The 26,767-nt window shown below is 45.9% G+C and overlaps 1 protein-coding gene across 1 annotated transcript in view; it reads right to left on the bottom strand.

Annotated features, from left to right (window-relative positions):
- Positions 1-26,767, bottom strand: part of DNAH10 (dynein axonemal heavy chain 10) — a 120,652-nt gene that overhangs the window by 29,083 nt on the left and 64,802 nt on the right. The window contains exons 37-54 of the mRNA XM_074355938.1: positions 26,068-26,259; positions 24,272-24,390; positions 22,714-22,872; positions 21,194-21,329; positions 19,908-20,030; positions 18,502-18,636; positions 17,975-18,191; positions 17,313-17,432; positions 16,010-16,155; positions 13,954-14,106; positions 12,642-12,902; positions 11,034-11,206; positions 9,915-10,008; positions 9,409-9,576; positions 8,660-8,848; positions 6,290-6,461; positions 1,448-1,651; positions 715-795 (exon numbers count right to left, since the gene is read on the bottom strand). Of these exons, the coding sequence (XP_074212039.1) occupies positions 715-795; positions 1,448-1,651; positions 6,290-6,461; positions 8,660-8,848; positions 9,409-9,576; positions 9,915-10,008; positions 11,034-11,206; positions 12,642-12,902; positions 13,954-14,106; positions 16,010-16,155; positions 17,313-17,432; positions 17,975-18,191; positions 18,502-18,636; positions 19,908-20,030; positions 21,194-21,329; positions 22,714-22,872; positions 24,272-24,390; positions 26,068-26,259 (2,842 nt within the window). The remainder of the gene's footprint in view (positions 1-714; positions 796-1,447; positions 1,652-6,289; positions 6,462-8,659; positions 8,849-9,408; positions 9,577-9,914; positions 10,009-11,033; positions 11,207-12,641; positions 12,903-13,953; positions 14,107-16,009; positions 16,156-17,312; positions 17,433-17,974; positions 18,192-18,501; positions 18,637-19,907; positions 20,031-21,193; positions 21,330-22,713; positions 22,873-24,271; positions 24,391-26,067; positions 26,260-26,767) is intronic.

Genomic DNA, 26,767 nt, shown 5'->3' on the forward strand with positions numbered 1-26,767 from the left:
GTAACCTGCCTGTAAAGCAGGACTAATTATTTATTTATTGAATATGTATTTATAAGGTTGACACTATTTACAAGGTCACCCAGTGTCATAAATCTGCTCAAGTTAGGTCCAGACAAAAAGTTTCTCCCTGAGGGTAAACTGACTTGCTTTCTTATTTTGAAGATTGAAATGAATACTAAAGGCCTTAGGGGGTTTGAAACTTTAGAGCAAATTCAGCACTGATGGATAATCAGTCTCCTGGAAGGTCCTTCAGGCATCCTTTGGGTCAATGGATCAGCAGACTTTTTCTATAAAGAGCCAAACAGTAAGTATTTAGGCTGTGTGGGTCTCTGTGGCAACTGCTCAACCTTGGGATTGTAGCATAAAAGTGTCCCTAGACGGTATGTATGTTTATTAACTGTCTCCCAATAAAACTTCATTTACCAAAGCAAGTAGTGGGCTGAATTTGACTCGCAGGCCATGGTTTGCCGATCCCCACCTTGGATGGTACCTAAGCAATTTTTAATCCTGCATTGTCCTTGTAAATTCCCTGAAATCTCTTTGGACTAAAACACAGTATTAACCCCAAACATGCTGACAAACTAAAACACCATTCATGGCCGTGGTGGGTGACGGGTGAAGCAATCTACTGGACCCAAATTCAAAGTCAGAAAAAAGGATAACAATTTTTTTTGGTCTGTCATTCACATGGTCCCCATGTCAGCTGCCACTTACCTAAAAATGACTTAGCGACCGCATGCAGGGCTTGGGAAGGCCAGGGCATGAACCAGTCAATACCAGTGTTATTCACTAGACCTTGAAAAGAGAGATGAAAAAGACGCTCACTCTGCGAACCCAGGATGCTCGAGAACTTGGACACTGTCTTCGGTACGCAGCAAACTGGAGAGCGGGCTGGACGTGTCCAAACGTAATTTTCAAAAACAGGAATTATCTCACCCTCAGCACTGCTGACACTTCCAGGTAATCCTTTGTGATGGGGCTGCCGGTGCCTTGTAGGATGTTTAGCAGCAACCCCCTCCCCGACGTCTATCAACTAGATGCCAGCTGTATACTCCCAACCCCCGAGTTGTGACAACCAAAAATGTCTCCAGGCATTGACAAACATCCCCTGGGGGAGGAAAACTGCCCCCCAACTGAGACCCCTGTTCTAGGGGTGGGTACTGCACCTTGCATGAGGCCGGCAGAATTTTCCCAAATGGAAGGGAGCAGAGAGCTGCCCTGCACTCACTATGGGCCTTGCACCTGGGACTGTGAGCATTTCCTCGTGCCCGAAGGACACCAGCCATCCTGGGGGCTCATCCTGCACGGCCTACAACCCAATTTCAACCTAATGCCCATGTCGTGTTTGCCTTTGCCGGTGGGACCTCAGAACATGCGCCTCTCCCTCCCCAAGGCACACGCCCGGTGGAAGGGGGAACGCAGATTTGCAGGGTCCACTCAGGGGCACCTGGGAAATTTCTGCAGCGGGTCCTCAGGGTGTCCCCCACCGGCGACATGCCCAGGACGATGTGCAGGTTGTTTGCACTCTTGTTGATGAAGTACTGCCACATGGACTCCTTGGCGGGGCCCGTCCCTTGCTTCAGAGCTTCCTGTTCAATCTGACTGAAGATAGACTCCTTTTCCTCTTCTGGGAAGAGAGCGGGGACGATTCCTAGAAAACAAAGACACATTAGGGGTTTTTTTTACGTCTCAGGGTTACTATGTCTTGAGGCAATGACCGGCAGAAGCAGAGCACCACAGAGCAGTAGATGCGGAGTCCAAAGGGCAGGGCTTGGGTCTGGACTCCGAGACCCAAGACTCACTCACCGTGTGTAAATCCCTTTGAGCCTCAATCTCCTCATCTGTGAAATGGGAATAACAAATGCCTCCTGCTTACCTAGGAGGGCTATCATGAGCATCAAAGCAGGAGTTCTCAACTGGGTACAATGTTGCCCTCCAAAGAGACATTTGGCAATGTCTGGACACATTTCTGGTTGTTCCAACCTGTGTGTGTGGGGTGGGTGCCAATGGATGCTGCTAAACATCCCACAGCGTGCAGGACAGCCTGCACAACAGAGAATGACCCCGCCCCTAATGTCATTAGGGCCGAGGATGAGACGCAATGGCTTTATGCTGCAGCAAAGCACAAGGGCTTCAGAGGTAAGCGACTGCAGTCATTTGGGGCACTAGTAGATGGGCCCACCAGCGCCCTCTGAGTCTTCACAGAAAATGCACCCGAGCCCTGCAGTGGGGTTTACAGACAGAGAAGGGGGCTGTTTACATCCCCACTTACAAGTTTGTGGCTCATGTCTGAAAACTCCACTGCCAACCCAAGGCCACGTGTGCTAAATGCCACGTAAGTAGCCTGGATTGTAGGGTGGCCCAGGCATTCAGGACACAGGAAACTGCCACGGTCGAGGAGGCTTTTGGAGAAAGGAGACCCTACATGGGACTGGAGTTAAACTGGGGGGAAGTTTCCTTGGCACCCGACTAGAAAGTGGAGTTTAGTTGTTCGTGCCCCTGGCCCTCATCCATCCCCCACTTCCTTGTCTTAGGTCCCTCTTTTCCTCTGGAGAATCGCTTTTCATTCGTCCTAAGTCTGGATGTAGTTTTGGGTGGCCCTGACATGCCCCCCAGGCCTGACCAATCAGAACCCTGCATCTCCCTGGCCAGTGTGATTGGCTCAGGGATGGGTATGTGATCTGAGCCAGCCAATGAGAGCCCTATCGGGCACTTTGGCCACACCTCCTGGGAAGGATGAACCCTCATTCATGGACCTAAGCAAGAAGAATGCAAGTCTGCAGCTTCTAATGCCATCAAAAAAAAAAAAAAATTGTTTTGGGAGAACCCAAAAATGCAGGAAAAGGAGAAAAACAGTAAAGCCAAGAGCGAGGGAGAGACCAGTTCGTGATGATACTATTTGAGCCCCTGAATCCAACCTAGAGTTTTTCAGTTTCATGAATCAATACCATCTCCTTGATTTCTCCTAAATTTCACATAAGCCAGTTTGAGCTGAGCTTCTGCCACTTGCAACCGTGGAGGCTGATAGAGGGAGAAGGAGAGCGTGCCAGGCCTGGACGAGACACAGAGGCAGGATGCAAAGATTGCACCTGGGAAATACGATGAGAAGGGCATCCAGGCTGCAGGGCCAGGGGAGGTCAGCCTGCGGAGACTGGAGGAAAGAAGGCTTCGGAGGAGAAAAAAACAAGTGATCTGCGCAGAGAGCACTATCTTAGGAAGCAGGAAGAGATGTCTGCAAAAAGTCAAGTTCAGACACCATGAGGGTCTGGCTTAGAAGGTAAAGGGAACGCGAGAGAAGGGACAGGCTTCAGAGACAAAAAAGCATTTGCAAATGTGGGAGAGGTTAGGAGTCGACACACTCCCAGGTTTAGGCCTGATGAGAGTTACGGAATAAATAAATAAATGGCGATGTGAAAGGGACAGGCCCCCAAGACAAGAAACAGCCAGATGCTGGCTAGTTGCGCTTTCTGTTTCGTTGTTGTTTTAAATTAGTACAAAACATTTTTATTAACTATCAGATGGGTTCCCTGCAGAAAGAGTTAACCCAGCCAGGTCTGAGGCTGCTCTCCCTGCAAAAGCCTGCTGATGGTGCTGGCCCTTGGCTGGCATCTGGGAACTGAGACTCCAGGAGGGTTCCTACCACCATGCGTCCATCACAGGGGCTCACCATGCTTCAACTCTTTGTACAAACTGTGGTTCATGCCGACCACCTGCTTTCCCTCTGGAAATCTAAAATTTGCCATGTGCCAGGCAGAAGGTGCCTGCACGACCTGCCCACAGTAAATGCCCTGGGCGCCGAGTCTCTACGGGGCGTCCCTGGTTGAGGACGCCTCCACGGGTTGTCACAACTCGTCATTAGCAGAACGAAGTGTGCCCTGTGTGACTCTCCTGGGAGAGGGCTCTGGAAGCCTGCGCCTGGTTCCCCTCGATGTCGTCCGGCTCACTTTTCCCTTTGCTGACCGTGCTGTGTGTCCTGCTGCTGTAATAACGCAGCCGAGCAGCGTGCAAGAGAGAGAGGAGCTCGCTCCTGGCTCTCCTACGCCTTCCCTCGCTCTGGCTCATTCCTCCTCTTCTCCCTGAATCCAGTCCTGGACTCGCTTTGCTTCTTACACCCTCCCCCGGGATGATTCCATCCACTCCCAAGGTTTTACCAATCACATGTCAGTGACTCTGAAATTGACATCTCCACCCTAAGCCCTTCTTCTGAGAACCAGACTCCTATATCCAACAGCCTGTCTGTTATGGGTTAAATTGTGTTCCCCTAAAAAAGACATGTTGAAGTCCCCCAGGACCTAAGAATGTCGTCTTTGAGGGCACTTGAAAATAGAGTCTTTACAGAAGTACTCAAGTTAAAATGAAGTCATCAAGGTAGGTCCTAATCCAATATGCCTGGTGTCTTTATATAAAGGGGACATTTGCCCCTCTGTCCATTTAGGTCTCCTCCCTCCCTCCTGCACAGTGTGAATCTGCATTTCACATGACCCACAGCAATCCCACTCCTGGGCATGTATTTAAAGGGAGCTCTAATTTGAAAAGATACATGCGCCCCAATGTGCATAGCAGCACTATATACAATAGCCAAGACACGGAAGCAGCCTAAATGTCTGTGGACAGATGACTGGATAAAGAGTTGTGGTATATTTATACAATGGAATACTACTCAGCCATAAAAAGGAGAAAATAATGCCATTTGCAGCTACACTGATGGAACTAGAGATTGTCATTCTAAGTGAAGTAAGCCAGAAAGAGAAAAATACCATATGATATCACTTATATGTGGAATCTTAAAAAAAAAAAAAAAAAAGGACACTATGAACTCATCTACAAAACAGAAACAGACTTGCAGACATAGTAAACAATCTTATGGTTACTGGGGGACAGGGGGTGGGAAGGGATAAATTGGGGAGTTTGAGATTTGCAAATGTTAGCCACTATATATAAAAATAGATTTAAAAAACAAATTTCTTCTCCATAGCACAGGGAATTATATTCATCTTGTAATAACCTTTAGTGAAAAAGAATATGAAAACAAATATATGTATGTATATGCATGACTGGGACATTGTGCTGTGCACCAGGAAATGACACTCTATAACTGATTGTATTTCAATAAAAACAAACAAACAAAAGGCACATTTGGACAATGAGACAGATACACACAGACAACAAGGAGAGAACATGAAGGCAGAGATGGGGTGGCACACCCACAAGGTGAGGAATGTCAAAGGTTGGCCGCAAGCTACCAGAAGCCAGGAGAGATTCTCCCCCAAAGCCCTCAGAAGGAACCACCCCTGATCTCGGACTCCTGGCCTCCAGAACTGTGAGCCAATACATTTCTGCTGTCTCAGCCGCCCATTCTGTGGTACCGCTACAGCAGCCTCGAAAACTAGTAACTCTCTAACAGTCTGTAAGTGTAGCAGGCTCCACGTGCCCCACATGGCATGGGCCTGATCTGGTCTTCCTTTCCTGGTAAATGGTACTACTCATCACTCACGCAAGCCAGGACCCTGGGAACCATGCTCAACACTCCCTCACCTCATCAGGAGCATCCAAGTCCCACGGGCTCTACCTCCAAAATATCTCAAGGCTCTTATCTACCCACTGCTGTTCCCACTGTGCCCCACCCAAGGCACCATCATCTCTCACCTGCACCTGGGCGGTAGCTCCAAGCCAGTCACCCTCTCTGTCTCTAATCTAGTCCCCACAGGGCAGCCAGAGGGCTCTTCTAAAAATGTAAATCTGGTTGGGAGGGGTGGGGAGTAGCTCAGTGGTAGAGCACATGCTTAGCATGCCCGAGGTCCTGGGTTCAATCCCCAGCATCTCCATTAAAATAAATAAATAAAATTAAAATGTAAGCCTGGACCATATCATTGTACGGAAAATAAAATCTAATCTCCTTTAAATGACCCACAAGGCCCTGTGTGGTGTGGCCCCTCCACCTGGTTTGCATCCCTTCCACCAGCTCACCACACCCCACCACACACGCCAGACTCTCGGCCTGAAATGCTCCAGCCAGCACAGTTCACCTGCCGGTTCCTACCCATCTGTGGTAGCCTGAGAAATGTCCCCTCTGTAGGTAGTAAGTGCTTTAAAAAGGTAACGCTTGGTGGGGAGGGTATAGCTCAGTGGTAGAGTGTGTGTCTAGTTCAAGCCCCAGTACCTCCATTAAATAAATAAATAAACCTAATTACACACCCTCCCCTCCAAAAAAACCAAAGGTAACACTTATTGGATGAACCCGGCGGAAAGATGAGCAGCCAGCCCGGCGTGTGCGCCGCCCCCCGGGTACCTGAAGTCAGCATGTTGTTGATGAGCTCCAGGAAGCCCTCCTCGGCCACGTGGGCGTCCGTGAACAGGAAGATCATCATCTTGTTCTCAACGCCGAGCTTCAGGTAGAGGTTCTTCAGGTCTTCCCGGAAATTGTTCTCAGAGTAGCCTCGGCTCAGAAGGATCTCAAACACCTGCCGGCGCGGAGCACAGCACTCCCGTGAGCACAGGGCCCGAGGTCGGGGGCGGGGGGGGGTCCCTGCAGAGGGACAGACGGCTCCGAGCGGCACAGGTCGGAGCTTGCGAACACCGTCGGGCTGTGCAACTGTAAAGAGGGACCAGCGACAGCAGGTGACCTGGGCCGTTTTCACAGGCTATGGTGGAGTGAGGAACACAGGACGCAGAGAAGGACCATGACATCGCTTTTCGCCAAACCCTGATGGGACACTCTGGGGGTCGGAAAGAAAATGATTCTACGGGAAAAGCTGACCATTGTGCAAAGACACATGAAAAAGAGTGTGCATCACTGCACTGCGTGTAACAGTGAAGCAAGGGAAAGGCGAACCGTCCACCAACAGAGAGGGCTGGTGGGCGGCAGGTCCAGGCGAGGGGACGCCGCGCTGTGTTTCAAAGGAAAATGCAAATATCTGTAGTTACTGACTTGAAAAGATGTCAGTGATACAGAGTTAAGTGGACTCAAAAACAGATTATAAAAGCTACGTATAGCATTAACCCATTGCTGGTATTAAGTTAATATATTTGTATAGTCACAGGAAACTTCTGGAAGGAAGTGCACCAAAATGTTACAAGGAACTAACAGCGGTAATCATCAGGTGATGAGATTACAGATGACCTTCATTTTCTTTAGATGTTTCTGCGTTTTCCCAAACTGTTGCAATGAGGACATATAATGTTTATACAGAGACCAGTGGTTCCAGGAACAAGAGTGATCACTCTGGGATGATGGTAATGATGTGGCATTCAGTCTGATTCCAGAAGACAGTTCGTGCAGAAGAACACCTTTTACTTGCTGGTGGAAAGATTCTCGAAACCCAGCGGGAAATGTCCCCTCCCAGGGGACAGGTCAAAGGGACGCAAGGCAGGCACCTGGATTTCACATTAGAAAGGTTGGACCAGAAGTGCCTGGAAACGAATGACTAAGGCTGAAAAAAGACCTCGTTCTGCACCACGGGACAGTTTTCAGTAAAAACAGAGACATCGAGGGTAATGGAAGACCCTAATGATGAACGGAATCAGATACCAGAGAACTAAGGAGGGTGTGGGGAAGGTGAGTTCTGGGGACAGCTCCTCTTCGAAATGTAGTCTCATTGCACAGTGCACGTCTCCAGTCTGAGAGGGGCCCGCTGGAGAGTTACCTGTGGGCACTGCGGGAGCTATCTGTAAGATCTAAGGATGGGGAAATAGGGAAATAGGGCCCCTCCCACGGTGCTGACGGGAATGTAAAATGGTACAGCTCCTTTGGAAAACAATGTGACAGTTTCTCAAATGATTACACAGAGAATTGCCATATGACTCCAGAGAAATAAAAACATATGTCAACATAGACTCTTGTACAAGAATGCTTATAGCAGCATTACTCACAATAGCCAAACACAATGTGGTCCAGCCATACAGTGGCACAGGATTCAGCCACAAAAAGGAATGAAGTTCTGATGCATGGATGAAGCTTGAACACATGATTTCACAAGAGACCACATACTCTGTGATTCTATTCACAGGGAAATCCAGAATCGGAAAGTCAATAGAGACAGAAAGTAGATTAGTGGTTTCTTAAGGCTGGGGGGGTTGGAAGGACAGGAAGACAGAGGGTGATCGCTTAAGGGGCAGGGGGTTCCTTTTTGGGATGAAGAAAACGTTCTGCAATTGAACACCGTGCTGATGTCATGCCTTTTCAACATATTAAAAAACCATTGAATTGTACACCTCAAATGGATGACTTGTATCATCTGTGAGTTGTATCTCAATAAAGCTGTGTTTTTTTTTTTTTTAAGATTCTAATAGCAGCCCAGGACTGTGTGTGCTGGTTGTGCAGACGCAGAAGCCAGCAAATCGCTGACCCTGAACACGATCCACGGAGATTTGGGCCAAGCCTCCTCTACAAGAGCACACGTCACCGGTCACAGGACTTGCTCATATTTGACTTTCCAACTGGATTCGACATATTTGCCGCTCCAAAAGCAATACAATAGCTGGATGCTTCAAATATTCAGTTAAAATAATGTCAAACCCCGCCCCCCCAAAAAAAACCCATTTTATACTCTATAAAAGCATGGTGCTATGATCTGTTATAGATTGTTCCAATATTTGCAGGAAATGCCAACTGCAGAAATTGGCACATGAAACCCATTTCTGGGAGGGGAGGTCAGCTCACCTCGTAGCCGGCAGTGAAGGCAGCCAGCCTGGCCAGAGACTGCTTCCCCGAGCCCCCGACGCCGACCAGCAGGGCGTGGCCGCGGTCCATTCGAATGATGCGGTGCACGCGGGTCAGGTGCTCCAGAGCATCGTCAAACAGAACCAAGTTCATTTTGGTGTTACTTTCATTATATTCTTCAAGAATTTCCTGAATTAAAATTTTTTAAAAAAATTTTTTTTAAGGATCACTGGCTTTTAAGAGACAGACTCTCTCCTTTTGTGCAGGAGAGACTGAGAACAGAGGAGAGAGTTTTCTGAACGTCTATATTGGTTGAAACAATTAAATCCTTTGGGTTTATGAGACAAGCTTTCACCCTCAAGATTTCCAGCTGCTGGTCTGTGATTGGCCAGCTGCGAGCCAAAGCTGGTTACAGGGCTCAACTCATGAACGAAGATGAAAATGAATATTAGCAGGTTGTCTGAGTGTTTCCCAAAGCTGGCTGTGCATCAGAACCCGGGATCCTCCATGGACTTGATGAAGAGAATCGCATGAGGATGGGTCCCAGGGGTCTGTGTGCTTAAACAAATTCCCTGGGTCACTCCCATGCGCCACTGGACGAGGAAATCACCGAATCAGACACAAGCCCACATCCCGAACCCAGGGATGGCGGCGTGGGCGTTCTTGCCAGCTCCACCTCCTGGCCACCCCTGCAGTGAACGTGCTGCTGGGAGAAGTAAGCCCACGGAGAAGGGGAGTCCCGTCCGCACCTGGAACAGAGCCTTGGCTGCCTCATAATCCTGGATGTCCTCATAGATGCGTGTCTCCTCCTCATGCAGAGCCGTCCGGAAGTCTCCAAACAGGATGGGATCCCTCATCACCACCTCCACGTCATCGTTAAAATGTTCCGCGACCAAGCTTCCTATGTGGCCTTGGACCTTACAATATAAGACCACTTCAGAACCCAAACTCAGTACCATAAACGTGCTAAGACTTGTCAGAAAAAGAGCACACGCCACGATTATCTGAAGTCACTTCTGTTCGATTTTCTTTTTTCCCATTTGCTGCCAGGCACTTAACAACCCTCCCACCTTTATCTGTTGACTTTCATTGTTAGTCTCTATTTTTCTGCAGGGTTCTATATAAAAAATACATCGTTTTTTTGTTTTTTTATACATTTCTTTTTCACCCAAAAAAGAATTTTGTGGTTAGCTTTTGGGTTTTTTGGGGGGTTTTTTTGCATTTGCATTTGCTGGTACATTTTCAGTGTACTGACCAGCTGCTTGTCTGTTTCATTGATTAACCGGTCATGGAAGACTCTCAGACACTCGTTCCTCCAGACTCTCACCATCTGGGTCACGGTCTGGAACCTATGTGGTGGAAAGGGCAGAATCAGCCACAAAACCGTACAGAGAAGAGCAGGCTGAATGCTAATATTCTCAGATGGTTAAATGGGGTGCAAAAAAATGACATTTTTATGGTCTCCCCCCTCCCTGGTCTCACATTAATGAAATTTAAAGGAAGCTAACAGTTTAAGTGTAAACACCATAAAGTTGTCACTCATAACTAACCCTACTACAGGGAAGAAAAAGGACATTATCTATAAGGGACATGAGAACCTGACACAACTCTCACCTGCTGGAACATATGAGCTTAAAATCAGCATCACGAACACTGGCAGCTCCTTTTTCTAAGAACCAGCTCCGTCTGGCCCCAGTTCTGGATCTTTCTCTGGCTTCTGGCAAAGAGCCTTCACTCCCCCCTAAATAGCTCGGGCTGCCCTCTCCTGAGCTGCCTTCCAGGGCACCCTGGAGTCAGTTTGGGTACGTGGAAAGTTCCTAATTCATTTCCCAACATTTAGTGGATTCATAATGTGAATCCACAAAACTGGACTATCCCTGCACATCTACGTAGGTTAAAGTATACGTTAATGTAAATACACAAGTAAGTCTGGTTTTAATGAGTAAATTTCTACACCCAGACTTAAATCCCTTTGTCCTCTGTGCTTCCTTCTCCCAAAGACACATCTATAATAACCAATTGGCAACTGGAAACCATTCATTCGTATGAATGAAAGGCTCCACATGGGCAGATTCCAACGTTAGAACCGAGAATCACTGGCCAGCACAGCCATCCCACTGAGGGGTTGGAGACACCTGTCCACACGTCCACACACCTGCCTCTCTTGGTCCCACATGGCTTCAACTCAAGGGCTTACAAGGCATCAGACTGGAATCAAGCATTTAAATCTGTTCTCCATTTAACAGAAACAAAAGACACTGGGTAATTAATTGACACACTGACTCATCACATTCACTGATAGGTCCTCTGTCTTAAAAGAAAAAGAGAAACCACCATAAACGGGGCGCATTTTAGTGAGACAAAACAAACTCACCGCTCCGGGTTAGTCAGGAGAAGACCACTAAAAATCCGTGAGAGATCGCGAAGGTTGAAGATGTAGTGGAACTTGGATGGCGTGGGGGGCAGATCCTGAACGATGTTCTTGTAAAGTGCCAACGTGCAGAATGTCAGCTTGTCACTCACGGCCACGATGCTCTCATGAAACACCTGAAAAATGAAGACATCCCCCACACACACACTCACAAAAGCATCTATCAATGGATGAACGGATAAGCCAAATGTGGTCCAACTGTACAATGGAATATGATTTGGCCTCAAAGAAGCTAAGCACAGATACAGGCTACCACACGGACGGACCTTGAAAACATGATAATCAGTGAAAGAAGCCAGACACGGAAGACCACACAGCACATGATTCCATTTCGATGAAATATCCAGATTAGGAAAATCTAGAAACAGGACACAGACTGGTGGTTGCCGGGGGCTGAAGGATGGTGGGAGCAACTGCTTTGGGGGTGATAAAAATATTCTGGAACTAGACAGTGGTGGTGGTTACACGACATTGTGAATGTACTAAAATGCCACTGAGCTGTATATTTTAAATGGTTTTAATAATTAATCTTACGTTACATGAATTTTACTATAATTTTTTTAAGAGGAGATAAATCCAAAAAAAATGAAAAGACCAGAGAAACTCATCATTGGATCTGCTTCTGTTTCCCTAGATTTTTTTTTAATTGCATATTATTTGTTTTATCCCTAGATTTTCACATTAACTGGCAAGTCAACGTGATATAAAACCAAAGCCCCAAACCAGCCCTCAATCTGAGATTTTTTTGCCTGGCACAGACCTCACAGATTTTTGGAAGCGACTGGCTTCAGGTAGGGCATGAACACTCCGCCAGGCACAGCTGGCCATCTCACGCCTTCACCTCTCCTGCCTGGCCCTTCCGGCCTGCTTTAGAAGGGAAGGGCCAGGAGCAGAAGGTCGTTATTTAAATGAGCGGCTTCCATTCGTGGGGGCCAAGTAAAACACCACAAGGACAGCGGGGATGGGTAGCTAACGAGTGCCTGCTGTGTGCTGGGCACCGAGCTACGCACTTTCGTGCGTTTTTCTCCTTTCATTCTCCCCAAAACCTCAGTGAGGTGGGTACCAGCATTACCTCCGCCTTCCAGATGAGGAGGGGGCCTGGGAGAGCACCTGGCACTCGCCCAAGTTGCAGAGCGGGGATGGACTCCAGAGCCCAAGTCCCTTGTTGGTTCAGTCCTGTCACTCAAGGTGGCCCATGGAACTCAGGGCCCCATCACAACCTCTGTGGGCCCAAGGCACGTACACCTTCAGGGGCCCCTTCTCCCGTAAAAATGTACTATTTACATATTATTTGAATATAATTAAAATCTATTTTGATATTATTCCATTATAATTAAATATTTTATATATATTATGAGTGCATTGGTATAAAGAGGAATGTAATTCAGGCTGAATTATATTGATTTCTTCCTCTGGTCTCGCAAGAAATTAAAGCCTGTTGGCGGGACCCTGAAAGCACTGTGGGCTGCAGGCACTGTGTCCTGCGCCGAAAGCCTGTGTCCCCACCACATTTCCACGCAACACAAGGACTTCTAGTTAAAATCAAGTTACCGAGGTATGGCCCTTGAGGATGGAGGAATAAATTGAATGCAAGGACTCCTCTGAAGGAAACGGAATATTGAAGACACTGAAGAGTGAAATAAATCGCGGGTCGACTTCGTTGCGGCCTCCTCCAGCTTTGCCCATCGCAGCAATAAAGCCGAGGTCCCGGATGCTTTTACAGTTCAGCTCCTTCCCCCGGTCGTACAAGTAGCCTTTTTCCAACAGCAGTTTCAGCAAGGCGATCGGCTGCTGCGTCCCGTATTCGTCCACCTTGTTTTTTTTTTTTTTTTAAGAAAAGGAAGAAGAGCAGTATTAGAAAGCAGAACTTGGCGATGCCTCTGCTGACCGGCTAAACGAAGTCTTATCTCTCTGCTTTTAGTCTCACAGAGCTTCCTCAAAGTTGGCAATTCTGTATATTCGTTCAAAAATTCATGTAATTTTTTAAAAATCTGTGTCCCTCTTTAGATTATAAGCTCCAGGAGGGCAGGAACTGCACACATTTTGCTCATCACTTCACAGCACAGTCCCGTAGGAGGTGCTCAGTTAATATTAATTGGATGGATGGACAGAGGTGGATGGATGGACAGATAAACAGGTGTGTGCATGGCTGGCTGGATACATAGATGGATGGATGGATGAATGGATACATGGATGGATGGATGGATGGATGGATGAGTGGATGCATGGATATATGCATGGATGCATGGATGGATGGATATATGCATGGGTGGTAGGTGCATGCATTGGATGGATAGATGGATATATGCATGGATAACAGAAGTGTGGATGGATGGATTCTGGCTTTGCAAACAGTCCATCTGGAAGATAGATTTTAGGGGAAAAAAACGGTTCTGCAGAAATGATACAAATTTAAATCCTAGTACTAAGAAAACCCTACAGCTCTCAGGCCCTGGCCCCAGAAGCACACTCATCGTGCAGGCTCAAGTTCCCTTTCCTTGTAAGTCCAGAGGAATTCTTAGGACGTGCCTGCCCTTATGCTTCCCATGCATATGGGGCTGAGAACGGTACTACTGTCGAAAGCACAGCTCATTTGGAAACCACTTAAGCATACGCTGAATACAGCTGAGGCCATCTGCCGCCTGCTTCACTCCCTGAAGAAACTAAGGAACACAGTCAGTAAGGAAAGAGTCCCTCTCTTTAAGAAGACCATTCCAGGCACACTGTCCCCTAAGCTGGCTCCCCGGAACCCGGGCCCTGGTGACACTGTGCAGCGTGAAGACACACGTTCTCACACTTACCCACTCCGCGCACGCAGACGCAGCACGCTGCCCCGCCCCTCCGCCGCCTGACCTCGCCCTACCTTTGGCATGTTCATGTCATCCATGAACACCAGGAGGCGTTTCCCCATGGGTGGGCCGTAAGTGTCTTTGGTTCGTTTTTCCACATTTGCTTCTAAGTTCCTTTGGATATCCATGGACGTGGTGCGGGAGGAGAAATTGACGATTAACACAATCTGGAACAGAACGAGATTATTCCAAAAGGTGGTCTTTTTTCACGGTACCAGCAGCGCACGTGTTTGAGCATAAGCTAGCATCTATTTTGCAGATTCGTTGGTATCAGAACTCACTCTTTTGCAGCCCACTGTGAGCCTGTACTTCATTATTTTTTTAGTGCTAAAGCAAGAATTTCTCCTTCCTTTGGGCAGGGCGTATGAGGCACTAACTAGTTGCCAAGTGGGACAATGTGGCCTGGGGAACAGTGCGGGGAGCTCTGCACAGTCCTAGCCGCGTGAGCTCGGAACAATCGCTTAACCTTTCAAGCCTCATCTTTCTCATCTGGAAGGTGATTTCAATGCCATCCACTTGGACTACTTCAAAGAGTGATTGTATCAAGTGAGATAAAATACACCAAGGTGTTTTCACAATGACAACGCCGTATCCAAACATAAGCCACTCTCACTCCTGCTACGTCTTAATAAATAGGTCAAAGAGAGCACAAATGATCCCTGGTTAATCCTTGGAAGCAACTGCTGAGAAAGAGATGAGGGAGGCCCCCCGATTCCTGCGCAGCGGGGCGCACAGCCTCACGCACACACACTCGGGGCTTCTCCCCGCCCTTCTCAGGGCGGCTGGTGAGAGTTCACGGACCAGCAGCTCCCACATCTAATTATGCCTCAGAATCACTGGGAGGGCTGAGTTTCCGATTCAGTAGGTCCTGGTAGTTTAAGCACATTTTCAGGTGATGCTCATGCTTCTGGTCCAGAAGCCATGCTTTAAGAACCACTGCCTTAGATGCCACCCTTCTCCTGAGGTGCCCGTGAGGGCAGGTGCAGCTGAGCTGAGCATCACAAGATGAATGTGCATCTCTTTGCAGTGAACGTGTTTGGATGGTTCTTGTTGGGCTGATAAGCACCAGCCGCCGAGTCCCGCTGGTGAAGAGCCTGGGAGGGTGGGGCTTCTGAACACGGTTTCTCTTTTCTGACTCCATAAACTTGTAGGTCCCTCCGGCTATAAACATCCCTGTGTGCCCTCCACAGTGGCATCCCAAAAGCTAAATAAACCACGTTTGCAGGTGCTGGTACGTGAGTGAGCCTCACCCTTCATCCACGGACAGTCCGGCCACTCCTGCCCACGTCCCTTACAGTGCCCATCACAAAGCTGGGCCACCACTCCCCGCCCCGGAGGGCCACGTCGCTTCCTGGAGCCCCTGTGCTCCCGGAGGCACAAGCCTAAGGAACAGTTAGAGAGGAAAGCAGTGGGAAACTTTCTTCCCTCTCAGGTTCCAGAAGGCCAAAACAGGAACGTGGAACTTAGATGATGGACGACACTAACAGAGAACTGAGTCAGTGTGGGGACTAGGGGGCAAGTCTACAACAGCGAGACAGCCTGAAAATCATGGACGGTTTCTTGTAGGAGATATGAGTCTTCACTGGGTTATAAGACATGAAATAAACATTGTTTAAAGCCAGGAGAGTTGACATGGTGAGCAGGTGGGCTGTGTAGGACAACTCTGAGTATAGATAGGAGAAATGCCAGAAGTGGTGGTGTGGAGTTTCCTGGGTCATACAAGGCACTGTAGCATCTGCTCTGCTATCTTGGACATTCATTCTGCAGGAAGCCAGCTGCCATGACAAGAGGACCCTCGACAACATTTGGAGAGGTCCGCATGGTGGGGAACTGAGGCTGATCAGCTTAGAAGAAGGTTCTCCAGCCCATGGTCAAGCCCTCAGATGACTACAGCCCTGGTCACCACATGACTGCCATCTCCTGAGACACCCTGTGCTAAAACTACCCGGTGAAACCACTCCCAGACCCCTGACCTGCAGAAACTGTGAGGTAGTGTTTGTCATATGAGCTGCTTTGTTTTGGGACAATTTGTTACACGGCAATAGATAACAAATACAAATAATGACTTACGTTAGTTTCTTCATTCAGACTCTTGAGGAAGTTCTGAGTAGTGGCTGTCTTGGAGGTGCCAGACTCACCAACCAAAAGAATCGGCTGCCTAATCTTAACCATCTGTTCCAGCGTCCAGGTAGTACGGGTTGTATCCACTGTATGAACTAAAGAATATGTGAAGAATGGGAGCATCACAGAAATGCCAACAAGGTGAGCATTTGGCAACTCAGCGTTTCACAGGATCCCATAAATCCTATGAGAAGCATCAGCGAAAACCCAAGACATGATCTCAAAAATGTATCTATGGGGGAAATCTTCGGAGAACCTCATTACCTGAGTCATTGTTTTTATTTTATTCTATATTTTGGGATTTTTTCCTTTTTCTAAATTTTTTTTGTTTATTTCTTTTCTTTTCTCTTCTTTATTTTTTCTTTTTCTTCCCCCAATCATTGTTTTTAATAGTTTTATGGAGGTGTAACTTACACATCATAAAAGTAACTCCAATTTTAAGTGTATAATTTGATACATTTCTATATGTGTCATCATCACCACAGTCTAGGTGTAGAATTCTCAGACTGTTTTAATATCTAATTCTTATTTATATCTACACATCCAATTTTGATTCCAGGTTCTCCTTCCCTTATGTCACTCACTTATTTGCAGGATTTGGTTTCCTGACCAGCAACTTCCTCTGAAGACCTCAAAGTCAGGTCCGTCTCACTCCTACACTGGCAGTTTTTAATCCTGATTGGTTTATGAGAAAGTAAGTACACCTCACTCTATCAGAACGCTATTAGAGCCAAAATCGGATGTTCATTTTGTGAAATTCTTCAGCCTCTCTGTTATCCAAATAGCCAGAGGTGTGCGTTTTAAATATGGCCCAATACACATAATCCACAGTACACAACTTCTCAAGGCAGCATCTTTTACAAAACGCCGTCTTGTTGATTCCTCCTTCACTCCTTTCTTCATTCCTCCCCATGCCTAGCCAGCCCTATGGGCAGAAAGGAGCCTGTGCAATGTGAGGGGAAGCAGACCAGCACCCCTCCGACCCCACCTCCCGCCCCCACCTGTCAGGACTGGCCTGCCTGGGGAGAGAGCTGAGAGGCACAGACGTCTGAAGATGCTCACAGCCAGCAGCACATAGAAGGAATCAAAAGTGCCACCTTCCTGGCAAAGCCCATGGCTCATGTTTCTCAGCTTCTCTCAACCAGCACTCCAAGTGGGACTCAGAGCACCACAAGGGGATCTTCCTCTCTTCCTCACGGAACAAGAACCACCCGTTCGTAAGCCGAGGAACAGGGGTTTGGTTCTCACTTACCCAGGATGTCAATAAATTTCCTCTCATGGGAATGAACATACTCTGGCACTAATTTATTCCATGGTATCCATTTCTTCTGTGTGGGATCGAAATGAAAGTCATACAAGGTTGGAAGTTGGCCTGTAACACACAGGGGTCTGTTTCACTTCGACCTTGGACATGGAAATACAGCATCAGCTCTGGCACATGCTTGCAATGAACTAATGCTATTTGTTCCCTATGAATGATCTATAGGTCCGCACGTGATTGTCTACTGTGCAAATACTCAGGCAGATCGCAGATGAATTAAGTTGGGGGACTTCAGAGAGGGGGTTCAAAAAATAGATAGAGAACCCCGAAGGAGAAGAAATTCAAAGACAGATAAAATGTTAAAATTTTAAAGAGCTTAAACAGAGTGAAGGAAGCCAGTGCCTAAGCCAGGGCAGGAAATGTTTAGACTCATCAAGAAAGGCCATCCAGAGGAGCTGGGCTTCTGCTGTAGCAGTCCGTGCATTTGAACTTGTCCTGACGGTACTGCCAGGTGCACTGACCATTGCATGTTTCTCTACAGAAACAAGGTGGGAAACCCATACAGGCACACATATGGAAAGTCAAGGTCACATCCTCTAAAAACCTAACCAAAAGCATTCTGAGAAGGAAAACAGGTTACATTTGGTTCCTACCTGGCAGTTCCCCGGGTCTGGCCCAAACTCCTTCCACATCAGCAGTAGGCAAAGAAGCAATACGTTTAATACAGTCATCAAATTTAGCCCTTCCATCCTCGAGCAGGGAAGCGCCCAGGGAGCAGTACAGAGCCTCTAAGAAGTAGCACTCCAGAAGATCGGGGTCCTCGATTTCTCCTTCTAGTAACGCATCCAACATCTTGGTTAACTGAGTTACCTGGTTCACAGGAAAATGCCTGGGTCAGCCCATATACTCCACACACCCCAACCAGGGTCAGTTCTGGTCATAAATTCTGGGGTCCCAGATCCCAGAGCGATGGGAACTACATGATCCACCATATTGGTTCAGACACATGGGGCCCAGTATCTTGTCTTGCACAGGGTCACAAAAGGACGTGTTATGTCTTCCTTGTCAGTAGCTGGTGATTTAGAGCTTACCCATCTGGCATCTTTGCTTCCCTTGAAAGCCCACCGTGAGTCCATCTTTAGGGAAAAATTTCTTTTTGCTAACAAAGATGGTTTCTTACCATATTTAGATCTGTCTGAGGAATTATTGTCTTCAGCTTCTCTCCTTGTCTTCCATCCACTATTCCTTCCACTATCACATCCATGAGATAGGGCACGTATTTCCCAAACAGACTCTGTAAATCACCTTGCTCCACCTATAAAACAGCAGAATGCTAAAGCCTTTCCAAGGGTTCCTTTATCTAAATGGAAGTTGTGGAAGGCTTTTCTTGCAAAGAGAGGAGGTGAGAAATGAAACATGTTCTGATGCATGATATATTCGGCAGGTGAGTACACTCTGATAAGTGTGCCTTACATTTGTAGAGAAATCTGCCCTTTGTAATACACTTTCATTTCATTGTGAAGCATTTAATTTCATGGCCATAGAGTCTACCCCACCACCTGGGAGGGAAGTGAGATAAACGTTCCCATTTGACAGAAAAAGGGCTGACTATCTTAGCGTTCAAGTGACATGGCCACCATCATCGAGCAAAGACTGCAAATCAGTGGGAAGTCCCTCTCCCCACCAAGGCACTGATGACCACCAGGAATTGCAGGGGTGTCATTCACCATATGACAGTGTGCCTCAAATGGTCCTACCATGTTTCCCTAGGTCTTCTTTTCTCTAGGGTAATTACATCCTGGTTTCTAATTCAACCATCAGCCTAGTGGTCCTTGTAGAGACACATGCTATGTCCCTACTCATGGTGTCCTGGGTATGGTCAAACCACAACCTTCACATGACTGTTACATCTATCTATGCCCCTTTCAATGCAGCCTGTCACTAAGGCAACACACATTTCTGAGCAGCCATGTGACATATCACATGATTCGAGGTCAACTGAAACCATCAGATCTCAATTCCATGACAAACTAGGTCCTGCACACACTGCATTTGTCCAACTGAGCAAAAGGGGAGGAGTTGGGTACCTTGTGGAGACAAGTCTCTCTACAGCTGGGCTCGGATGGACAAGGGGTTGTCACTATGACCAACCCCTTAGCTGTCACTAAGCCAAATCTGGCCCACCACCTGTTTTTGTAAATAAAGTTTTAATGGTACATAGCTATGCCCATTCATGAACTGAGGCTGCTTTCATTCCACAAAGGCAGGGTTGAGGAGTTATAAAAGAAACCATATGGCTCACAAAGCCTAAAACATTTACTCTCTACCCTTTCACAGAAAAGATTTGTCAACTTATGTAGACTATCAAAGTCATTACCTATCCCACCAGTGGTGAATTATCTGGAAATCTAGTAAGAATGCCTTCCATGTTTTCATCCAACTTACCGATAACATTAAGTGCTCAGGATCATGGGCAGGTCAAGGTCAAGGTTATAGTCTTCAACTATAAACATCCCTCTGAGTTATGTTTACCCAACAAGCCACCAATACTAATAACTTTAAGTTCATTTTGGAAATCATTTTCACCTTGTTTTGTATTTGATTAACCCATTTTTTCCAGTATGGTTGATATTTCAAGTTTTTAGGATCCACATAGACCATTCCACATCGAGACACAGTCGCAGGGGAGGCATACTGTAAATCTCCAACCTGGAGAAATAAACAAAGTCAGTGTTTTCTACAGCTATAAACAACTAGAATGCATGTTTAAAAGTCTTTGCTTATGCAAAGTTTTTACAACTGCATAAAACCCGAGTCATACTCAGATTAACATAGCTTTTATGAGGCTTCTAATTGAACACTTGGGTTTATCATGGGAAGATTATGCATCTCTGATGTAGCACTTCTTAAGTTTATTTTTTACTAAAAAATTAATGGGAAAAATTAACATGCTATAAAACATCTGACAAAAATTAAAAAGTATAAAGAAAATAAGTTATCCAAATCCTACCACCAAGAAACATTGTTTTGAAGTGTTTCCCTTTCAGTTTTTTTAATTTTTTAACATAATTGAGATCAGATAATATGAAACTTAATAAGTATGCCTCTAATAGCAATAGTAACACACCCATCTCTCTTTCTTCGAAAAAATAAAAGGCACAGTTCAGCCAATAAGATAATGATATGCATAAATACACATATGTCAGCAAATTTTGCAGGCCACGTTACAAACGGCATTAACATTAAGCTAGAGTGAAAGCAAGTCTCAGGGCCACAGCTATGAAACAGGTCCAGAGGATATGATAGAAAGTTTGAAAAAACAAATGAAGATAAAGGCACATAGTGTGAAAGAAAAAGAAAGGCAACTACAAACACCAGGTCAAAAACAAAATGTCTCTAAAAGAAAGTAAATCTATCACAGTTCATGGATTTCTTCCTTCTCTAGCAAGTATATCACAGAATACTAGTTGGCTCTACAGTAAAAATTTCTTTATCCATAATGATGTAAATATGTTTACCAGTTTAACTGATTTAGCAATATAGTCTAAGGAGGAGAGGTGGACTGATGGTATAAAAGATGAACCTTCACTTTCAGTCAACAGATAATGTGTAAACTTGATAAGGGAAGAAATAGCATGTTAAGAGTGTCACTTTTAGATACTACGGTAACCATCAGAAGAAGCAACTCAAGAGTGAAAAGTAGTTATCTCTGGGATACAGTAAGAAGAGATGAAGCCAGTAGGTTGTACTCACCCATAAATGCTTCCGCATTGCTTGGATTTTCTTTGGCCATCTCTAACTACTTTAATAAACTTTTATAAATGTTAATTAAAAGAAGGACATGTCCCAAGTTATTTTTCATCACAACTTACCTCAAAGAGCAGAGCACAGTGTGCTTGAAGCCGAATACGCTCCCCGTTGGCCAATGTCAACAGCTTGTTGTCATCCATCACAGAATTCATGTTTTCCACCCACAGAGCATCCACATCACCATCAAATAAAATATACCTGCGGCAACCAGAGAAAAGTGAGCCCTGGATCCTAGATGGCTTCCAATGACGGAACTTGGTGTGATCTTCCAATTTATGTTAAACATCTTTCCCAGGGTTGTCTAACCAGGACCTGAGACAGCACCCTACTTGGTCCACAGGTTTGACCCAAAAAATAATAATAATAGTAATAATTATATGTAGTTACATTTGCAGCAACATGGATGGACCTAGAGATCGTCATTCTAAGTAAAGTAACCAGAAAGAAAAGGGAAAATACCATACGATATCACTCATATATAGAATCTAAAAAAAAAAGTACACTCTGAACTCTACAAAACAGAAACAGACTTGCAGACATAGTAAACAATTTTATGGTTACCAGGGAAAGGGGATGGGAAGGGATAAATTTGGGAGTTTGAGATTTACAAATGTTAGCCACTATATATAAAAATAGATTTTTTAAAAGTTTCTGCTGTATAGTACAGGGAACAATGTTCACTATCTTGTAATAACCTTTAATAAAAAATAATATGAAGATGAATATATGTATGTATATGCATGAAGGGGACACTGTGCTGCACACCAGAAAGTGATACATTGTAACTGATGGTACTTCGATTAAAAAAAAAGAAAACCTGAGGAACTGCTCGGAGTTAGAAGATGTCAGAGAGACAGGACAGCTGTGCACGGTGTGAAATCCTGGGTTGGTCCAGAGTCGGGAGGGGTACTGCTAAGAAGAGGCTGTTTCAAAAGTCATCAGTTGAGACTTCAGACGAATGATTTAGTTGTTTAAAGGTTACTTTAATTGCTGGGATTGGGCTAGGAGATACAATCAGGACTGTCCCTGGGTTCACCTGAGAGGTGTCAGGAGAATAACCAACACTGGGGGAAGCTTTTCACTCAATGTTCCCACGGGGTGCCTGCCTTCCGGCCTCACAGACCGTCACCACAGTGTGCGCGACTCGCGCAGGGCAGGCGTCCTCAACCAAGCCTGCCGGCGAGAAAGCGCAGCTCTGACGGGTGTTCCAGCACATCCCACGAGGCTTTGCTGTCTTCCCTTGATTTACCTGGCTGTATAGGCAGCCTGGCGTGGTGGCTGTGTTGGAGAGCTTGGACTCAAACATCCCAGGTTCAAATCCCTGGCCTTGGGGCAAGCTCTTCCCTTCCCTGGACCTCAGCCTCCTCCACGGTTTAGGGGACAGTCACAGCTGAGGACAGTGGTTAAGATAACACATGAACAGCACTGAGCGGGTACCTGGCCCTTCCCGGGCAGAGCCTCCAGCGTCTGACTCTGTTTGCCTCCAGACGTGAAACTACGATACCATACGTTATTTGTTTATTTGTGAAGTTTTGGCTAATTCACTACAAACCAACCCAGGCTCTCCCCTCCTTACACTCACTTTCGCTCCTTCTTATCCGTCGGCTTGTTGATCTCCCTGAAGATGTTGGACAGCACCCCGTCTGTCCAGTCTCGGGTGGTGGGGTCCAGGATGCCGTAAAGCTCGATGACGCTCATAGCTTTGGGGTTTAGGACGTACAACTTTGTCACCAGCCCAAGCCTAAATCAAAGGAGAGGCTTCAGCCACGGCTCTGGCAGACTAAAAGCATTAGGAAAACCCATGGGGGGATTCAATGCGTTGGATCCAATCAAAAATTTAAAACGCAATCCATCCAAACTCTGCGCTGGGCTTCCTGCTCCCCATTCATGGCTTATACTAAATGCAAGGGAACCACCTTTCACCAGAAACATGGCCCCAACACAAGCAACGTCTGAGCTGATAACACAGCTTTGACTTTTGAGGGCAGCAGACGCTAACCTCCATGTATATTGCACATTCATATATTTACATATTCACGCACATGGCATATTTATGTAAATATTTCACAACTAGTGTATAGGAGATGAGAGTTATCAGAATGTAAAAGCTCTGAACTGACGTTCAAACTCTTGGATTTACAGAACAGCATCTGCTCTGCGTTGCTGACTTTATAAGTAAATCGTGGGGACAGGCCAGTTCCCACTATAATGCCTGCAAATTCCCGCAACGCTACGGGATTAAGTCATCCACAGAAAACAAACGTTCACACAAACCACAGTTCATAATTAACAAAACAAACAAGCAAAGATAATAGCAGCAAACATAAACTCACATCTGTATGTGCTGGTTCTATAAAATTTCTCACAACAAATTAAAAAATGAAATACAGGAGGGCTATGGAATAACCATCTTAAAATCGGTAAGCCACTGTCCACCGGTTTTTCTCATGAGAACCATAAGAAATAAGAAGAAATGACAGTCACTCAATTAGATTTTATAGACTGTCTAGAAATGGTAAAGTCTCAGATTATAAGGCTTGACTTAGATTTTTTGCTGGAATGTCAGCAAGCATCGAAACCTGTCTGGAATGTAGTTATTGCTTAAGAGAAAGCGCAGAAGTCAGAAAACCCATTTTCAGCATAAGCGTATCAATTCACTACAGGTCTTGAATGATATTCTATTTTAGGAGCGTGAGATCACAGTTCTCCTCCACGCTGCATTGCTCCTGCAGGGCAGCTGATGATACAGCATTTGTGGGGGTGACACTCTCTTTCTGGCCACTCTGATACCATAACATAACGGTGGGGGCTCAGACTGACGTTAAAGGAGCAGTCAGAATGCCAAGAAAATACAGCTTGAGTTAATTTTCTAAACATCCTTGTGAGATACTTTGTGAGACACTCCTTGCACAAATAAACCTATTTGCAGTCTGATGCACAAAAGGCTCACTGCTTTTACCTTCTAAAACATACCAACTAAATCAGCAATGAAAAGTTAAAGTGCTCTGGGTTTAAAGGGGTGTCCAGGACACATTTAACCTCCCAGGAAATCAGAGAGCAAAGTGGGACCAGGTAATACCGCCAACCTTACCGTGAAGCCACCCTGGGAACCGAGCCCCACCCCCAGAGGGCATACTCACCTGGTCTGGGCTTGGCACAGAGCGTTAATGACCACGGACTTGCCCCCCGCCGTGGGCCCCACCACCATCGTCGTGTGGCGGGTTAACATGGTCTCGAACATCTGAACTACTTTATCCACCTGTGGGACAAGCATTAGCAGCTAGGTTAAAACACATCTTTTTTTTAAAAAAACAGCTTTATTGAGCTAGAATTCACATGGCATACGATTCACCCATTCAAAGTGTTTCGTTTGAACAATTCAGTAGTTTGCAGTATATCCAAAAGGTCGTGAAACCATTACCACATTCAATTTTAAAATTTTTTCATCATCCCTCCCTGGCTTCAAAACCCCCACACTGTGCTCATTAGTCGTGTCTCCCAAGCCCACCCCAGCCCCCAGCCCGTGGCATCCATGAATCTATTTTCTGTCTCCGTGGATTTGCCCATTCTCAACATATAAATGGAACTTTGTGATACATCGTCCTATGTGTCTGGCTTCTTTCACTTAGCATGATGGTTTCAAAGCTCATCCATAAATGTAGTAGGTGCCAGCACCTTATTCTTTTCTATGGCCGAGTAATATTCCACCGATGGATAGACCACATTTTGTTCATCTGTTCATCCATTGATGGACACTTGTATTACTTCCACTTGTTGGCACTTATGAACCTTGCTGCTATGAACATTCATGTACAAATTTTCATTTCATTTGTGCTCAAATTTTCAAGATTCCTTCATGTACAAGTTTTCATATGTTCTCATTTCTCTCAGGCATAAGCCTAGGAATGGAATTTCTGGGTCTGATGGTATCCAGATGGTACTTTTTGAGAAACTGCCAGACTGTTTTCCAAAGTGGCTACACCATTTTTACACTTCCACCCAAAAACACATCTTTTTAACACCACCTCCAGAGGAAACCATCAGGACCAGGAAAGATGCAGAGAGCTCTCTCACCTGTGGCCAGTACCTGCTGCCCCAGCCTAAGGCCTCAGGGTAGCCCGATGCCCCAAGGTTTGCCCATCCAGAGGCAGCCACCCTAAGCCTGCAGCTTTAGGCATTCACAACCTCAGCAGAACATTCTGGCAATAATTTATGGCTTACTGACAACACATACAACCTCACAGGCTTCAGATGATCAAATTTCTACCTGCAATATCTCATTTAAATTTTTTTTTGTAAGTCTGACTCTGGTAGGAGAAAAAGGTGGGTTGGGAAGAGAACATTAGATGTTTGGGCCCCAAAACAAAATACTTAATTTACCTGATCACACTATGCCAAAAAACAATTGGAAGATAGTATATACATACAATGGAATATTACTCGGCCTTAAAAAGGAAGAGAATTCTGACACAGGATACAACATGGGTGAAACTTGAGGACATGATGCCGAGTGAAATAAGCCAGACACAAAAGGACAAGCACTGTGTGATGCCAGTCATATGAGGCACCTGGAGGAGTCAAATTCATACAGACAGAAAGCAGACTCAAGGTTACTGAGAGCTGAGGGAGGGGAGTTGGGAGAAGTTATTGTTTAATGGGGTCAGAGTTTCAGGTCTGCAAGATGAAAGAGTTCTAGGATCTATTTCACAACAGTGTGACTACACTTAACATGACTCAACTGTACTAAAAAATGGATAAGACAGTAAATTTTATGTTATATGTACTTTACCACAATAAAAAAAAAGTGGAGGGGAGTGGTGGGGAGTGGTTAAGATGGTAAATGTTACATGTATTTTACCACAATCTTTTTAATGAAAAAAAAAATGGAAAGGACCCAGAAAAAGTCAGCGAACTCTCGTCTTCAGCACCGTTTTACCTGGACAGGTAAGACGATGTAGCCATTTTCCTGGAGCACCTGTTCCACAGCATCGTTGAAATCGGGGTAGCGAACCCGCGGGCAGTCCAGCCCAGGAAACAGATCAGAAATCAAGCCCAGGAAAAGAGGAACGTCTTCAAACACGAACTTGGGCAGATTCATGTCTCGAAGGGCTCTCATCAGCACCACGTCCTGGACGGGACGAAACACAGACGTATTCAAAGATGTTTCCGGAAGCCCCCGGGCCTAGTCTAGAACCCTCTTATGAAATAGAAAATGAAATTGTATGTGAAACGTAAAACATAAAGCAGTTCAAGGACAGTCTCTAGGGAAACACGCGAGCCTGTTGCCCACAGAGTGGCACTGACAGACTCTATCTTGGAGGAAGTCCCACCTGAAAGAAATGTGAACACCCCTCTGGCTTCCATTGTAAAGAGGGAAAAACTCATGCTTGTGCTTTCTCGAGAATTTTGTTTATCCCACCCTCTCCCCACCCCACCATCCTGCCATCACAGACTGATTATTATCATCGAAGCATCGCAAACAGCACCGTGAAGACACACCTTGACCTTAGGGTAGTAAGTCAAATCGGAAGGAAACAACACGATGGGTAAGACCGAACGGAAGCCAGACAACTAAATGAGGTGACAGCTCAGCTAAGAATAAAACTTTCCCTTGAGAACGGTACTCCCTGCCCGTC

This window comes from Camelus bactrianus, chromosome 32 (assembly GCF_048773025.1).
Source record: "Camelus bactrianus isolate YW-2024 breed Bactrian camel chromosome 32, ASM4877302v1, whole genome shotgun sequence".
Classification (NCBI taxonomy): domain Eukaryota; kingdom Metazoa; phylum Chordata; class Mammalia; order Artiodactyla; family Camelidae; genus Camelus; species Camelus bactrianus.